Below are 17849 nucleotides of genomic sequence, written 5' to 3'. Positions count from 1 at the left end.
TGAATTTTCAAGGATTTTATTTATAAACATCTTTTCTGAGATATCACCTGACAACAAAAGAGAGGAAAAAGAAAGACTAAAGCAATATGGGTTTCAGTCAATTCAATATGGTTTAAAGTCATTTTGAACTTTAAAATGATGAGCTTTTTACATGCCACCTATGAAGCTGGTGCCTGCACGATTTTCTGCTTCAAAGCACTGTGGCAACAGATGATTGACATTGTCTCCCTCTGTGGCTAAAAGATGCAGGAATTTATTTACTCAGTGAGGTAGCCTGTGTAGTGTAGGAAGGTTATGTGAAGTGAACTGAGGGCTGTGGGTTTCCCAGTGGCACTGGTGCCCTTAGGGTTGCAGCCACGGTGAGTGATGGCCATGCCATATTCTGGACACATATGGCATCCTGGCCTGTATCAGGAACAGTGTGGCCAGCAGGAGCAGGGAGGTCATTCTGCCCCTGTACACTGCACTGGTTAGGCCACACCTTGAGTCCTGTGTCCAGTTCTGGCCCCCTCAGTTTAGGAAGGATGTTGACTTGCTGGAGCATGTCCAGAGAAGGGCAATAAAGCTGGTGAGGGGTTTGGAACACAAGCTCTATGAGGAGAGGCTGAGGGAGCTGGGGTTGTCTAGCCTGGAGATGAGGAGGCTCAGGGGTGACCTTATTGCTGTCTACAGCTACCTGAAGGGAGGTTGTAGACAGGCAGAGGTTGGTCTCCTTCTCCCAGGCAACTAGTACCAGAACAAGAGGACACAGTCTCAAGCTGCACCAGGGGAGGTTTAGGCTGGAGGTTAGGAAGAAGTTCTACACAGAGAGAGTGATTGCCCATTGGAATGGGCTGCCTGAGGAGGTGGTGGAGTCACCATCATTGGAGGTGCTCAGGAGGAGACTTGATAGGGTGCTTGGTTGCATGGTTTAGTTGATTAGGTGGTGTTGGATGATAGGTTGGACACGATGATCTTGAAGGTCTCTTCCAACCTGGTCTGGTCTGATCTGGTCTATTCTATTCTACTGTATTCTATTCTATTCATATACCTGCATACTTCAAGGTGTTTTCTAAGCTAATCTCGACAAAGTACTAATACCCTTGTGTTGCTGCTGGTGAAAAACATATGACAGCATTTCAGAAAATTATTTGCCTCATGAGGCTTAAGAACAGGAAAATATTAGGTTAAACTTCGGAAGCTCTAATCACTTTTTTCACTTTGTTTAATGTCTCCATAGGTACCGGAGCTTAAAACATTTCAACTACGATGTCTGTCAGAGCTGTTTCTTCTCTGGACGTACAGCAAAGGGGCATAAATTGCATTACCCAATGGTGGAATATTGTATTCCCGTGAGTACCAATTTACTGCCTGTTCCTAAGGGATTGCGTTTCCAATATTTGAGGTAAAAAAAATACTGTAGTTGTTTGTCACCCAGATATTTTGCCAGGATTTCTATTTCATATGTTTAGTAAGCTTGTCTTCTTGCTTCTCCCTTTGGAAATTATCAGGGACTTTGTTAGTGTCGTAGTTTGGGCTGGGTGCCCTCTGCTGCGGGGGTGTTTCCTGTGTCCAGAAGTCCAACCCAGTGGGTGGACACAGGAAATTATGTGTTTCTACCATAATCCCTTGCACCACTATAAATTTTACGGCGGGGTCTAGCACTTTCTCTTTTCCTTCCTCTCTGACACCCGGTAACTGGGGAGAGATCTCCTGGCCATGGGCCTGGCTAGGCCCAAGGCCACAGGGGGATGGGCAGTCTCAGTTCTGGCCAGCTGAGACTAGCCTAGCAGTGGGGGTGGGAAGGAGGAGCCCTGGGGGTTTTGGGTGCACCCTCAGGTGGGGATGGGATCTTTCTGGGTCTGTTTTGGGGTTCCTCTTGTCACTGTGTTTCTAGGTTCCTGCACGCACTCACTGTTTTCTATTTAAACTTTTCACCACTTTTGCAATCTGTTTGTCTGAGTCGTTATTTCTGCACGTGGTGGGGAGGGTGTCTGCCCCAACCCATTACAGTTAGTGCTGCTGATTTTATGTGAGCCATGCTTGCATTCTGTACAAATGAGTACAAGTCACTTTTGTAAAAATAAGTCTGGAGTATTAAGTATATTTGCAGTATTCATATACTTGCACCTGCACACCACACAAGGATGACAACATGTCAGAAGAAAGGGACTCATTTTACTATTGTTACACCATAATGCAGCATATTTAATATTTTAGTAATGCACTTCAGTATTTTTAAAGGTGCATGATATTTACTTTCCCATCTAGCATTTTGCTTCCTTTGTAAAATATGGTAGGAAATACATTATTTCCCTCTGCTGACTAATTACAGTTTACTGGGATATTTAAATTTTGGTGTGTAGCTGGAAAAAAAACACCAAAACAGAATTGACAATTTCTAACCAGTGAGTGTTTGAGAGGTTTACCTGCAATAACTAACAAAAACTAATTTTGCAAGACAATATTTTCGCAAGGAAATTTCAAACAGTTTTTTCTAAGTAAATTTCTGGGAGACTTTTAAGAGGAGGAGTGGGTAACTTCCTTCATCAGCATACTACTTCCATTTTTTCAAAATATCTGATAGTTGTTTACTTTCTTAAGAATTTTAACTCAATCACAAACATATTAATAGGAAAATTGGTATGTAATTTAAGCAACAGTGGTAAAAGGTGTGTAAGCTCAGGAACAAAATGAATCAGCGCAGAATGTAACAAGAGCTGATGGAACAGAGGTGGTTTCCAGTAATGTTACAAAGTTCCACAGGAACTTTTGTGAGGAACAAAAATAATTATTTCATATCTTTTGCTTTAGTAGTTGGACTTGCTACCTTGTTTTCCCATTTTTTTCCATTCAGAGTCTACCTTAACAGATGTAAAATTCTGTTGTGTAGTGTTTTCACTTCATTATGATCAGAAGAAACCATGACTTACGTTAATATATTTTTCACTCGTTTTGTAACCTGATGTTAGGATTTCATTGATAAACTGGCATGATAGGCTACGTTCTGAAGAATCTTTTGAAGTAAATTTGTTAGTTTTCGGTCAATTCCTAATGATTGTTAAAGATAACAAAATAACTATTACCAGTTTTCTCTTTCTGCCTCCTCTTAGAGTCATAGAATGGTAGGGGTTGGAAGGGACCTCTGTAGTGTCCAGCCTTCCTGCCAAAGCTGGAACACTAAGGACAGGTCACACAGAAATGCATCCAGGAGGGTTTTGAAAGTCTCTAAAGAAGGAGACTCCACAACCCTCCTAGGCAGCCTGTTCCAGTGCTCTGTCACACTCACAGTAAAGAGGATTTTCCTCATGTTGAGGTGCAACTTCCTGTGTTCCTGTGTTCCATGTCCAATGCACCTTGTCCTATCACAGAGCACCACTGGAAAGAGATTAGCACCTTCTTGAGAGGCACCCTTCAGGTGTTTATAAACATCAGTCCCCTCTTTCCATGAAATTATGGGAGAAATGAGGTTTAATTCACTATAGGATAATAAGGGAAATAAGATTGCATTCTTGATTAAAATGCGTGAAGGAAGTTAAGTGTATAGGAAATTGTCACTGTTTAAGGTTTCTGGGCAAAAGCCCCACAGGACAGAATTTGGGCTACCCCTCTCTTCCCCACCCTCTCCCCACTCAGGGAAAAGATAGGCAGGGAAAGTAAAGGGTAAACAAAAGGGTTAGCACAGACATGGAAGTTAAGAAAGTAATTTTAACAGATAATAAAATGTATTAAAAGAAAAGAGATGTACAGAGAGATTGAAGGAAGTGATACATATAAAAAGATACACAAAACCCAGTCTTGGATGGCTGTGGATTTCCCCGCAGCACGTGGATGCAGGCCCAACCATGCCAAGAGTTCCAGCAACCAGGAGCAGCTCCCAGCCAGGCAGGAAGGTCAAAGGGAAGAGAGACCAAAGGGACTTCCTGTCCTTTTAAATAGAGGATAGGCAGGAAAGGGGAGGGCATATTATGGTAAAGGTAGCCTGAATAGGAAGAGTGCATCTACTCTATCTTTTCCAACAAATTCAAAGGTTGATGATGTTAAAATGTACCTGCATGATTTCTTCTTAGGTTTTTTGGAATGGAAATTTTCTCAATAGTGGTACCTGAGTTGCATTAATGTGACTTCTATTGACACGTCCTTTGAATTTGAAATGGAAATAGTTACTGTGTGGGTTTTCTTTCTCCAAACTGTTTCCACTTCACAACTGTTGTATTTAAGTAAAACCTTGAAAGTAGCTTTTCTGAGGTAACAAATATCAGGTCAACAGTTGTGAAAATTTTCTTATTGCAAGTAGTCTTACTTCCTGAGCTCAATGAAAGCATAATGGATTTTTCTAGTTCTGTGCTACTACACTCACCTGGCACAGATCCATGTTTTGGGAACTGTTCTTTTTGTAGCCTTTCTATACAAAATAATGGTAGCAAAGCTTAGTCCTTTCATCTTCAAGATGACCAAAATTTTATATCCTTGAAGGAGCTCAGGATGTGATAGGCAAGATGTCAAAAATGATTGCTTGAATGATAGTTCACCCTAGACTGAATTTTTTTTCCGGGCACAATAAAGCTTATCTGCAATAGTGCCTGTGAAGACTACTCCTCTAGGTAAATAATCTGAAAATTTAATTGCTACTGACATCCAGAGAGGACAGATTCCTGAACATTAAGCAGCCTCAGTGTTCTTTAAGCAACAAACTGACATCAGTAAGTCAGTGGTTTCATCTTGACATGCTTATCAGTGCACCAAGCATTATGCTTCACTGTTATAAAACGGGATTGTTCTGTGGGAAATATGAAAGCAAGCAGCAAGAATGGTTGAAAATTTCTAATTCACATGCAGAACATAATTTCCAACTTTGAGTTTAAGAGATTACTCTCTGCCTTGAGAATAGCTATCTGGTCAGGGTAGTCTTTGATACCTAGCAGCTGGGCAATGGTGCTTTTCCCTAGGTCTCACTCTTACAGTTGCTCGGATAGCTGATTTATGTGATCTGCTACCCTTTTGCAACTTTATTGAATTCTGAGTTAAGTTAGTTGCTCTTGAAATTACAGCTTGATTTCATTGCAGTAAACTAAAATGCATACACAATTTATAATCAGTCTCTCCTTTTGAGGAGAAATTGCTGTGAAATGCCTCTATTTGAAAGTGGTCACAGAGGGTAATCTTCACAGTGTTACACAGTGTAAGCATCACTGATGTGGCAGTTATAAATAGAATTATTACACTTTTGATAACCTAATTTTTGTGGTATCCTATCTTGTGCTTTTATCTAGGGATGTGAGATGCTTTTTTAAAGTGTTTAAGTTACTGGTTAACTGCATTCTCAAGTGTCCATTTAAACAGTAGAGGAATTAAACACCTGCTTCTTTATCCCACATCCTATGCTGGGATGTTTCCCTGCCTCATTAATGGTACCTAGCTTGCAGCTACCATGCATAGGTCTAAGAATTTTGTTTTCCATCAAGAGCAGCCAGGCTCATGCATAGATTACACCAGTGTTGCCAGAGAAATAAAATGTCAAGAAACAAAAAATACAGACATGTAAAAAAGTTGTTTGTTTGGTTGGTTCTGTTATTGTTGATGGGTTTTGTTGTGGTGGTGGTTTTGTTTGTTTTAAATCCCAAACAACTACAAACCTTAATATTTTATAAGCACTTGAAGAGTATCAAATGGTATCCAAGTCAGGTATCTATTATTCTAATAAAGAATAAACTAAAATCCTCTTAAGTAACATAGTGTTCTTTAATACTGTAAATTTTGCCTCCCTGTGCATGTCTTCTACAAAATATATTTTCTTGGAACTTGTGTGATTACTGTGAGCATCAAGTCTCTGTATATTTTTCTCCATCTTCCTCATAACCCATCAATATCTGACTGGGGTTAATGACAGCATTCATGAGTGAGGCTCTCTTCTGGGAATCAGTTTCTGTTTGCATATTAGAGCAGCTCTTTGGTTTTGTGTTATGCATAGTATAGGAAAAGTAATTAATAGTAGGAAGACTTAGGAGCAGTTACACAGATATGCAGTGAAGGGAATGGGAAATTTGTTTGTCCTTCCATTGTCACTTTATTATATTTTCTTGTAAGAAGAGAATTGTGAGAAATAAGTATAAATAAATATATGTGTATATATAGTAAGTATTACATATTCATATGTTGTATATATTTATGTTTCTTTGTAATTTTAATATTTACTATTATTTAATTTGGAGCTCTCCAAATAGTTTATTACATTCTTGACAGTAATTTTTTCCCAGCAAAGGTTTAATTGTTAATACATTAAACTACATGCCAACTGTTGTTTTTTTCTTTTAACCTGCATATCACAGAATTACCTAGATTGGAAAAGACCTTTAAGATCAAGTCTAATCATTAGCCTAACACTGACAAGTCCTTGACTAAACCATCCCCCTGATCACTACATCTACCCAACTCTTAAATATCTCCAGGGATGGGGACTCCACCACCTCCCTGGGCAAGCCATTCCAATGCCTGATAACCCTTTCAGTGAAGAAACTCTCCTAATATCCAACCTAAATTTGTTACTTGTTTGAACAGACTGACCCCCACCATATGAAAACCATATCTCAGCATTTTGGGGTTTTGTACTGCTTTCTATGTAAATTCCAGTTTCTTAAATTTTTGTTGGTTTACAAGGAATTTTGTCTGCGTTTACTTTGTGACTTACGACTCCATTTGTTCCTGGCTGGTATATTGAAGAATGCTAATGCTTGTTTGTCAGTTACTACAGATTTTCTTCCTGAGACCTTCAGATATACACAGTTTTTATTTAGCTGTGTGTGCCAGCTGTGGATCTTAGTTAGTCATTCCTGAGCTTTGTCCTGTTTTAACAACTGATATTTTAAATTGAGTTTAACTTTTTGCCTGAAATTTTCAGCAAAGGAAAAGATTTTCTTCCTTTGCTTTTCAAGTAGCTCTGTGATTATGGTGATATTTGTGCTGTGGCTGTGTGGAAGTAGTCAAGATTTCATGAAGTGTACAAACTATCTGCTGTTTTTAATTTAGTTAATAGATTCTACACAATGATGGCTCGCTAGTCTGTTTGGAAAGTAAAATGTTATAATACATCTCTCTTGACATGGTTTTGGATTGGATTCTGTGATGTGGTTGTACGTAAAAAAAAAAACCAGAAGAAATATCTCTAAGAGTTGCATCTTAGTTGAATGCAAATTAAAATAGATCTTCCAAATCTGCTCAGATTTCACTGGCTAGTATTTACTGTCCTCATCAGGTATGCAGTCATATTAGTCTTTCCAAGGAGCTAGATCGGGCTGTCATATCAAATAAAGAATACAGCAGAGGAGAAGTCTAGCAGCTCAGCAGACATTTATTTCTGCATTGTGTAGGCCTTGGGATGGAGTTCCATCTGCTGAAGTTACTGTTGCATGAGAACAAGCAGTCCTTTGGGGTTCCTCACGTTTCTTCTTTAGATGATGCAGTTGCTGAAGCAGATGCTTTCTGAGAGTGATTTTGTGAGCTTTCCCTAAATTTATCTGTGTTAAAATTCAGGTGTTCAGACACCTCTTAATCTCTGATTTGCCCACTTTGTTGGTACTTGTTAAAGTCTTATGTGAAAAACTTAGCAATATCAGTTCAATTATCTACAATTTTTACTGCTCATCTGATGTGTGTTACAGAGTTTGTAGCTGCATGTATTATACATACATTAAAATACATAGGTGTGTAGGAAGTATTTTATGTTTTGACAATAGAGAATATAATCAGAGGATAGGTTGCCTACTTCTAGGGTTCTTTGTAGTACATAATGGAAAACAAAATTAAAAACTGAAGTCTTTCACTCTGTTTGCCTTAAGGATATCCATCCTCTTAGGCATCCTTTCTTGTTAGCAGGCTTCATCCAAAGCAGAAGGCAAAGAAACGCAGTTTGTGCTTTGTTACAGTGTTTGGGCTGGAAATCTGAAGAAGCCTTTGCAATTCTTCAGCAAATGCAGGAGTTGAATGGGCTGCCCAGGGAGGTGGTGGAGTCACTGTCCCTGGAGGTGTTCAAGAGGGGACTGGACATAGTAATTGGTGCCATGGTCTAGTCATGAGGTCGGTGGTGACAGGTTGGACTTGATGATCTTTGTGGTCTCTTCCAAGCTTGGTGATACTGTGATACTTTACTGCCCTTGCAGGAGTAACTTAATAGTAACTTAACAGTAACTGCTACACATCATGGGAACAGTTCTGAGTACTCAGTACAGTCTGTAAGCACATATGCAGTATGCCTTTAAAGTATACTATTGTTTCTTCTGGCAAATCTCTCTGTTTCCATTTTCACCTTGTATTTTATGCCTGCATGTTTTGCTTGTATCCCTGCTTTTGTAGCAGAAGTTAACTGAGTAGCGAGTTGGTTACTTCTTCCAAGTAACTAGTGATAGTTTGAGAGGAAATTTGCTGAAGTTGTGCCAGGGGAGGTATAGATTGGATGTTAGGAACAATTTATTTACTGAAAGAGCAGTCAGGCATTAGAACAGGCTGCCCAGGGAAGTGGTAGAGTTGCCATCCCTGGAGGTGTTCAGGAAGCTTCAGGATATAGTTTAGTGGTCACAGTAGTTGGGTTACAGTTAGATTCTATGATTCTATCTTAAAGGTCTTTTTCAACCTTAATGATTCTAAGATTCTGTGAATAGTATTACTATATCAATGCTGCCAACATTGCTGTGAGTATTCCAGCTGATTTTTCAAAAGCAGTTACATCCATTTTAATTCTATTCGAAAGAACAAAATTAATTTCATGTGACTGTTAGTAATGGGCCTAAGAAAGCTTTGAAAGAGGCTGCATCAGTGGATTCCAGTAAAACTGCTGCTGGAGTGGGTCTTGCCAGTTGTAACTTGTAAATTTTGGCTTGAAGAATCTTGTGGCTAATTTTTGTACTAGTCTTATCCTGTGGTAGTAAGGAAATGACTGAGTCAGTCTAACTGTGCATTTGAACAGTGCCTGTACGATGGCTGTCGCTTCATTGGTGGGTGGAGTAACACAGATAGTTGCAGAATTCTGTGGGAGGAGATGTGGTTACTTGAGAAAATGCACATGAGCAGCTTGGCAATTGCACTGAAGAATGCTTTAGCCTGTACTGCTCCCATCTCATGATAAAGTTGTCCAGTTTAGGTGTGACTGTTTGAGGTATAAAATGGGTGGCAGTGAATAATTTCTGGAACTTTGTAAATACAGACAGCTATGTTAGATACTTTCTAGTTGTTGTTGTTTTGCTGTTGTTTTGCTTTGTTAGGGGGTTTGCTTGGTTTATTTTTTTTAGCAAAGCAATTACTGTTGGCAGTATTTTTTTTCAGCAGAGATATTATAAGGTTTTTTTTCTGTCTGCGGGGTGAGGTCACAAGCTTCATGTGTATAAATGCGCTGTCAAGATTGCTTTCAGTGGCTAAGGGTATCCTCCTTGTATCTGGCAAACTTGTTTACTATAATTTCTTTTTCTGACTTTTTTTTTTGTATTTTGTATACTAATTATAAAAGTTCAGCTTAAGACTTGAACCTGTTTATTTTTTTTTTTCTGATTTATAAAGTAACTGATAAGTCTAATGCATTTGTTGCTGCAAATTTGAAGCCTTGCTGTTCTTTCCCTCAGAAGAGAATTTCTAGTGGCATTACTGTTATTGTACCATATTTCAGGACACTAAACCAGAAATTTCAACATCATTAACGTTTCAAAGCTCTTCCTTTTATCCTTTTCGAGGACAGTGGCAGCACTGTTATCTCAATGTTGTTATGCAATGTTCAATGTAATTTCTTTTAACTTTTTAAGACAACATCTGGGGAAGATGTTCGGGACTTCACAAAGGTGTTGAAGAATAAATTCCGGTCAAAGAAGTATTTTGCAAAGCACCCCCGACTTGGCTACCTACCTGTGCAAACAGTATTGGAGGGTGACAACCTGGAGACGTAAGCTTGATTATAGAGTAATTGCTCCTGGGATCACTGGCTTGTTCCTTTAAAAACAAAAATGTAAAACCCAAGAAATAATCAACAGCAGCTGTAGAGTCTCGTGCTGCATTCTTTTCTATAAATTGTTTTGTGCTATTTTCAGATTTTGCCTGGGCTTGAAAAAGTAACTTATTTTATACTTTGATTTTTTTGTAAGCATTTTGTCATAAAGCCATGGACTTTAGCAGGTAATGTTGGAGGGGGGTTAATAGCTCTTCTACAGAGAACACTTAGATAGATTTGGGAATACTGGACTTTGGGAACTGAAATGCTTATTTGGTTATTGCAGAGTCCCTGGAATTAGAAATCTCTGAGCTAATTATGTTCCTACAGGCTTCAGAAGTAATTGGTGGCCTGATGAAAGAGAGCACTTTGTGTCTCCAGTATTACTTGTGGTGCTAGCAGAAATACTCCCATTTACTTACTTGGTAGTTGTCAGCAAAGGACACTGTTGAAAGAGCAAAATTAAGATGTGTTGACAGGGTGCTAGAGGTAGTTTCATGGATGGACTCTCCTTGACATCCTGGAGTCTGCAGTACTTCTATATTGTCTGAACACAGCACCGCTTAGTTTGCAGCAGCAAATATGAACCTTCAGCACACATATTCCCCTCGCACGTAACAGCCCAGTTCCATTCTCGATGTTCTGTTTTGGTGACTGGAGGACTCTGCATTTTGTTTACAATAAGCAAACACAACCTGCTTGTTAGCAGTGTAAGAAACAGGAGGAAGTAACCTGAAAACTGGCATTGTTGATGGCTTAACTTCTATGAAGGCAAGGTGCACTCAAATGTTAAAATGTTACTCACCAGGGCACTCTTAGCTGCCACCAACGCAGGAAAGCAAAGCTGCTTTGATGTGATGAAAAGTTGTCAGCGGTGCCAGAAATTGGAATGTCAAAACTCTCATTATAGGTCAGGATAAAACTTTCTTTGTCCAGTCAAGTGGGAAATATACAGATAAACTGCCAGCATCATACTGAGGAAAATGTTAGTATTGGTTCTCTCCCCTGTGTGTGGCAAAACTCGGTCATACATTCTTTTAAATCAGAAAAAACAAAGAATATAAGAAATCCTAAAGATATTCAAGTGTCAGAATGCAATACAATATGTATTTACCTCTGATTTTATGCAGAAGGAAAATAAACATTGATAACTTTGACTTATGGTAGGGTTTTTGTTGTCAGTGGTGGGTTTTTTCCCCACAATTTATTTTGATAAATGTATTTTCTAGTTAGTTAAAAATGAAAGCTCCAGTATTTGAGTAGAATTAAAATGAACTGATTATGGTTTACAAACTACACTTCAATCAATAACACTCATTTGGCTTTTGGGTTTTTTTAATTGAGTTTTGCTTAACAAAATGACGCATGTAAGTCAGTCTCCAGTCTCTCCCTGATCCATGTCAGTGTCTGTTGCTGTCTCTTCTTTACATCAGTTATTACTGATTTAAATAATCTGTGAAGGTTGCTGATAAAAGTATTTTGTCTTTCTCCAGCTTTATCTTTTTTTTTAAATGGCAGCAAAGATTTTGTTTCATAGTTTCTTTCTCTCTCTTTTTTCCTTTTTTTTGTCTGTGTGTCTTCCTTGCAGTCCTATCACACTCATCAGTATGTGGCCAGAGCAATATGAGTAAGTATGGAGAATACCTTTGTCTGCAAAGCTCTGAATAGCAGTTGGTTTTGTTTCGCTCTGTTGTGACTAACATGATCTGCATGAACTACGGGGCATGGCTGACCCAAAGCAATAACTCCTTTGGCAATGTTGTGAATTTATTTATTTGTCATCAGTCTAACTTACTTTAAAAATCATGTTGTTGATATCATGAATTGCTTTAGACACCACTATTTTTTTGTTTGTTTTGTTTTTAAACTAGTCCTTCCCAGTCTCCACAGCTATTTCATGATGACACTCACTCCAGGATAGAGCAGTATGCTACTAGGTAAGAGAGGCACATTTTCTCACCAGTACACTACATTTTCTCATTGATTCCTGCAGATTTTAATATACTCTACTAGACCTTATTTATTACAAAGATATAATACTCTGTACTCAGATGTAAGTCAAATATTTTTAAATCATTAGCTTCTGATGATTACAGTCATACTGAATGTAAAATAGATGCATTAAATCTATTGTCTGTCATACAGAATGGGAGCTGTTGCAGAATTGCTGTCTTATTTCTAAAATGTGCTGATTTCCTTTTGTTTCTTCACTTATAACCTTTTAAATCAATGGAACTTTTGGGGTATGCAATTTTTCCCTGTAGGATTTCAGTTGCAGGATTCTGTTTTCTTCTGCAATAGATTAACACTGACTATTACCATTGACTTTTAGCAGAATATAATAATTACTGGTGGTTTATGTTCTGGCTTTTATGAGGTCACCCTAGTCCTTTCATGACAAAATGTCTGTTATGCCAGGTCCATCTCAATGCTTCTGTGTTTTGTCAAACTCTCTTCCATACATTCAGAACTAGTGATGATTAAGCACTCATCAAGAGTTACCCTCTCAAAACCAAGTAACACCAGCCATCTTTCATGCAGAAATTAATCCATATTATCATGAAAACTTACAAAGAGTTTTGCTTTGGATGTGTTTATTGCTGTATCTGATCACAACTAATGAACAGTGTTAACATTTTCAGCTCTTTGATAAAAATCCAGAGTTCGTGTTTAACTAAATTCTTGTCTATGGGCGTTACAAGAAAAGTTTAAAGCATATTATTAAATACCTAGGATATCCAGCATATGATCTTTGCAGCAATGGAAAAATGGAGCAGAAACAATGCTGAATGGCTATCTACCATCCATCTCAACTCTTTCCCTCCACCTGCCACTGTCAAAGGCAAAGTATTTGGAACATGTATTCATATAAATTACACAATTTCTTGGAATCTATGACTTAGACCAATGCTGTTATCAATTAAAAGTCACAGAACAAAGTAAACTGCTTTAGAAAGATGTGAGAGTTTTCTGTCTCCCTGTATTCCTTTTTTGCTGCCTGTGGTGCCACAACACTGTGGCTTTCTATGCCCATATAAAGCACAAACTCTGGACTTGTATCAAGGATCAGAAGAGATCCTAGCAATATATTTTCCCTCTCCTCCTGCTCTGGATTAGACTTGATAAAGGTGGATCACACTGCTTTCAGTTCATATCCTGCCTGGAAGGCTCTGTGCAACTGTAGTGTTCCCTTCCGGTCTTCCTGTGCACCCTTATCAAGGCTTTCTCCTGGTTCCACATGGTACTCCAAGCAAATCCTCACTAAATGGTGGACAATGTAAACATGGTAATAGTGATGGAATCTGCATTTGTGAGTTGGGATATTTGATCCCTCTGTTAGACATATGGGACAGGTGCTCCTGTTTGAAAATTAGCAGGGTTTATTCTACTTCCCTGTATGACAAAGGGACTATGAAGATCAATTTCCAAAACTGTGTTTCATCAAAGATTTAATGATGCTGAGCAGCATTACAAAGATGACTCGTAAGCATATTACTCACCATGACCTAGGTCTGTTTGAGATGCCCCAGAGCAGAGATGATCTGCATATCTCTAGTCACTTAGGAGCTTGCCCTTCCCTTCAGGGAAGGTGTTGGAGCATAGTGTTGCCCCCCAGCTGTGGTAGGACAAAGGAATCAAGACAACTTCATCCTGTGTGTACTTTTATTTATCCTACTTCAACCCTGAGGAATATTAACAAATATGCAGCTGGGCAATCTTGCTGCATGCTAAAAGACAACACCAGCGTTCCCATTTCTTTATGGCCTTGCACACTTCTTTCAAAAAGAACTTTTATGTCTATAATAATACATAACAGTTGCAAAATGACATGTGAAATTAGGGTAATTTTGTAGTAAAGATAGATACCATAATGTGTTTGGTGCAGTCCAATATATGTGCACAGCATTGAGTGTTTCTGAATTTTTATGTGTGTGTCTTAAAGACGTAAGGTTATCTTCCCTAGAAACTTGAATAGAAAATTTCTGCTGCAATTTTAAAAATCTGTGTTACCTTATCTAGAGAGTGTAATAATCCAGTCCTTGCAGATTGATTCCTTCCAAAACAAGGAGCAGTATGCAATGACTCCCTGTAATTACACTGGGTTTTGTGTTCTTTTCCACTACTTGTCTATTCACAGTGTGATGTTACTTGCCAACCATAATTTCAGATGTTCCATATGCTATATTTCAAAAGTATTTATTCTCTTTCATTAGGCTAGTTTTATAGAATTCAAAGAGAAAACTATCTGCAAAAATGTGTCTCTAATTTTACCATGAGAGTTGTGGAGATGCTAATGATAATTATACTAGAGATAGAAAATATACTTGGTCTTTGTTAATCATAGCACAAGTTTCTTATAAGCATCCTCAGGATTATAGTATTTTTGGTCACAAAATCTAGACGTATATTCCTCTTCATATATATTAAGATTGCCATATCTGATGTGTTTTTAAGTAGTATTTATCTTCACATTGCCTTTATACTGTGCAATGTGTTCTTTGAAAGTCATGATCCTTTTTTGCCTCCCAGGCTTGCACAGATGGAAAGGACCAATGGCTCCTTCCTCACAGATAGTAGCTCCACTACAGGAAGCGTGTAAGTAACTCATGCTCATTAAAGCTGCCAGGAACTTTTGTTATAGATATATGATCTTCATGAGTTGTAACACACGACTTAGTCCCAGTGAAAGTATCTATTAATTATCTATTATGCATGATACCAAGGATGTCTGCAAAAATTTGTTATTCCAAGCACCAGAAAATGTTGTAAGGGAATTCTGTGTTTGTCAGCTGTTCTGCTTCAAAAATGAGGATATTGCCTTGAGTATTGTGTCCAGTTCTGGGCCCCTCAGTTTAAGAAAGACACTGACACTCTTGAACATGTCCAGAGAAGGGCAACGAGGCTGGGGAGAGGCCTTGAGCACAAGCCCTATGAGGAGAGGCTGAGGGAGCTGGGATTGTTTAGCCTGGAGAAGAGGAGGCTCAGGGGAGACCTTAATGCTGTCTGCAACTACCTGAAGGGAGGTTGTAGCCAGGAGGGAGTTGGTCTCTTCTCTCAGGCAACCAGCACAGGAATGAGAGGACACAGTCTCAAGCTGCACCAGGGGAGGTTTAGGCTCGAGGTGAGGAGAAAGTTCTTCACTGAGAGAGTCTTTCGCCATTGGAATGTGCTGCCCAGGGAGGTGGTGGAATCACCGTCCCTGGAGGTGTTCAAGAGGGGATTGGACGTGGCACTTGGTGCCATGGTCTAGTCATGAGGTCTGTGGTGACAGGTTGGACTCGATGATCTTTGAGGTCTCTTCCAAACTTGGTGATACTGTGATATTTCATGCAACCAGAAAAGTGTTACTGCTCTGTAGGTTCTAGTTTGTAATTTTTTTTCTTCATTTATCATTGTATAAAAGAAAAGAAATCCTGTGTCAAAGTGGCCAGTGGACTGGTGAAAAGCTTGTGCTAACTCAGAGGACAATTTTGTCACTGAAAATAAAAAAACACCAAAAACTCAAAAACCCCGAAACAAACCCCAAACAACTCTATATTATGAAGGAACTGCAGAGCCAGAACAGTGTTACAGCTTTCTGTTTGTATTTCAGTTTGCTGGCTGCTGATCCATCTGTTTGTACTTGCAGATACAAACATAGTCCTACTCATTTTATTAATGCCTTTTTTTTTTTTTAATTGTGTGTCCCTTTTATTGTAAAAAAATCCTTCATTAAAATCCATTGATTAACCTGGAAGGTGTAGAACCCCTTGAATTACTGATGAATTACATATGATTGGGGGGGGGTGTCAGTGTAAAAATACAGGGAAGTTTTATCCTCGGTGTATCTTCAGGTCTGACATTAAGTCAATGTATTAAGACTGACCCAAGTTGTTAATGTCATCAACATTTTTACGAGGGGGCAGGGATTCTTGTTCAACTTTAGTTAGAAAATGCTATTTTTCTCAATACTACTTTCATCTACTGTTTTGAAACATCTAATCATGAAGTTATGAATGTGCTAATAATTTGAGATTTGAAATACTTTGCTTCAGAGAAGCACATGTGACTATTTTTTAATGTTCTGTCTTTCCTGCTTAGTTAACTCTGTTTACATAACTAAGACAACTTTTTTTGTGTCTGTTTTCATGTCTTTCTGCCACTGGTATGCTTACCAGTGAGAGAAATGCAGCCAAAATACTTCTTTTTGTTTTCCCTTGGGGGGAAGGAAAAAAAAAGGAGGAGGAGGACTGCACGTACTGTCATTTGTCAGGAAAGATGAAAACCTGGAGGCAGCTAAATGCTCATAAACTTGATTGAGTTGTTTGTTTTGCAATTAATGAGTCTACTCATATACAAAGGCCAACCAACCATCCATCCCAGTGGTGAGGGAGGGTGTATTTGCTTCATTTTTACTGGCAAATTAGCTGTTGATTTCAATGCCGTTTCCTTGCTCATCTACAAAAATAACCTTTATTTGAAGAAAAAGAATTAACATGGTGAATTCATGTAGTAACATGATAATAATACCTGAATCTGCATCTTAAGTCTGTTGTGAAATGTAGATTGTTACACAAGCAATATATGTAGAGATATAGAGGACAAGGAGGAGCAGAAAGTGACATTGTACCTGCTGGCACCTGCTGTTTTATTTGCAGGTAAATAATGCATGCTTTAACTAAGGTAAATACAAAAGCAGTCACACAGATCTGAACAACTGTTGTTTGGAGTTAAGCTTTATCTATAATCATTTAGGTTGGAAACAGACGTTTGGGATCATTGAGTCTAACCATAACACTGCCAAATCCACCACTAAACCATATCCTTGAATGCCATGTCTGCAACCACTTCCCTGGGCTTAATACTTTGAAGCAATTTCTCCAGGCATTTACAGAGCTAATTTTGGATCCCAGTTTGGGTCATAAGTTCCCTACAGCTGGGACACTAGGAATTTAGGATTATAGTTCAGCTTGATTCTTATTGTTTAAATGCAGTTTGGCATAGAGATTAACATGTTGTAATCATTCTATAGAGACTGAATTTAAAGGAGGAATTTGAAATTTGGATGTACATTTTATTTTCACTGCAATTGCCCCTGCTGTAAACCTATCTGAGAAAAGTCTCTTTTTCTTGTGGTATTCTTCTGAACATGCAGGAAATTATTACTGGTTTTGAAATCAGATTCTCTCCTTCTTATAATTGGAGTTCTGTTCTGTGATCTTATTTTTATCAGTCCTCAAGTGTCTTTCAGTCTACTGTGATCCTAGAACAGAGACATATTTGCACTCAATATTGGAAAGTTACTGCTTTGGTTATGTCAGGTTCACAAGTACATCAACAATACTTTTAGCACACTTCATATTTCAAAGAGTACATGAAGTCTTCTACATTGGAATGACAATAAAAGAACTTTTTCTGATAGTTGACATCATGAGGGGTTCTTTTTTGCAGACGTGTGAGCAATATGCCATTTGATTAAGAAAACACCAAAGAAATTTAATAGGTTTTAACTATCTGTTGCCTTGAATATGAACTATTACTCCTATTGCCCTAACTAAGCATTTTCTAACCTTCCATTAAATATGCCTCTTCCTCAATTGGAAAAATATTTGTAGGTAGCAAAAAACCCCTAACAAACCAAAACTAAAGAACACCATAGTCTGTAGTATACCCACCTTCTTGACAAACATTGTAATGCTCTCATGCTTGAGACTTCTGGTATAAATACATTGACTAAAAATGTTTTTCCTTCATGTCATCTTTAATTCATGCAAAAACATGTGTATCTTTAAAGAAGACCTCACAAGTGAAGATGAGCATAGGGGAAAAGTTAAGTCTGTGCAGGTACAAATGATAGTGTCCCTGAAAGAAAGCTGTGGCCATAACTTGACAAATAATCATACAGTAGAATAAAAAGGGGAAA

At 38.4% G+C, this 17849-nt stretch overlaps 1 protein-coding gene across 5 annotated transcripts in view; it reads left to right on the top strand.

Moving 5' to 3' along the window:
* UTRN (utrophin) overlaps positions 1 to 17849 on the top strand; it is a 387861-nt gene that overhangs the window by 353795 nt on the left and 16217 nt on the right. For all 5 annotated transcript variants that reach the window (XR_008462314.1, XM_054162750.1, XM_054162746.1 and 2 more), the window contains 5 exons: positions 1220 to 1331; positions 9765 to 9901; positions 11535 to 11573; positions 11818 to 11883; positions 14477 to 14542. Coding sequence is in view for 4 of the 5 variants with exons in the window: in XM_054162750.1 (XP_054018725.1) it covers positions 1220 to 1331; positions 9765 to 9901; positions 11535 to 11573; positions 11818 to 11883; positions 14477 to 14542 (420 nt within the window). In the remaining variant the exon portion in view is untranslated. The remainder of the gene's footprint in view (positions 1 to 1219; positions 1332 to 9764; positions 9902 to 11534; positions 11574 to 11817; positions 11884 to 14476; positions 14543 to 17849) is intronic.

Source organism: Dryobates pubescens, chromosome 6 (assembly GCF_014839835.1).
Source record: "Dryobates pubescens isolate bDryPub1 chromosome 6, bDryPub1.pri, whole genome shotgun sequence".
Taxonomy (NCBI): Eukaryota; Metazoa; Chordata; class Aves; order Piciformes; family Picidae; genus Dryobates; species Dryobates pubescens.
The sequence above is the reverse complement of the archived record's forward strand: the minus strand, read 5'-3'. Positions and strand labels throughout refer to the sequence as shown.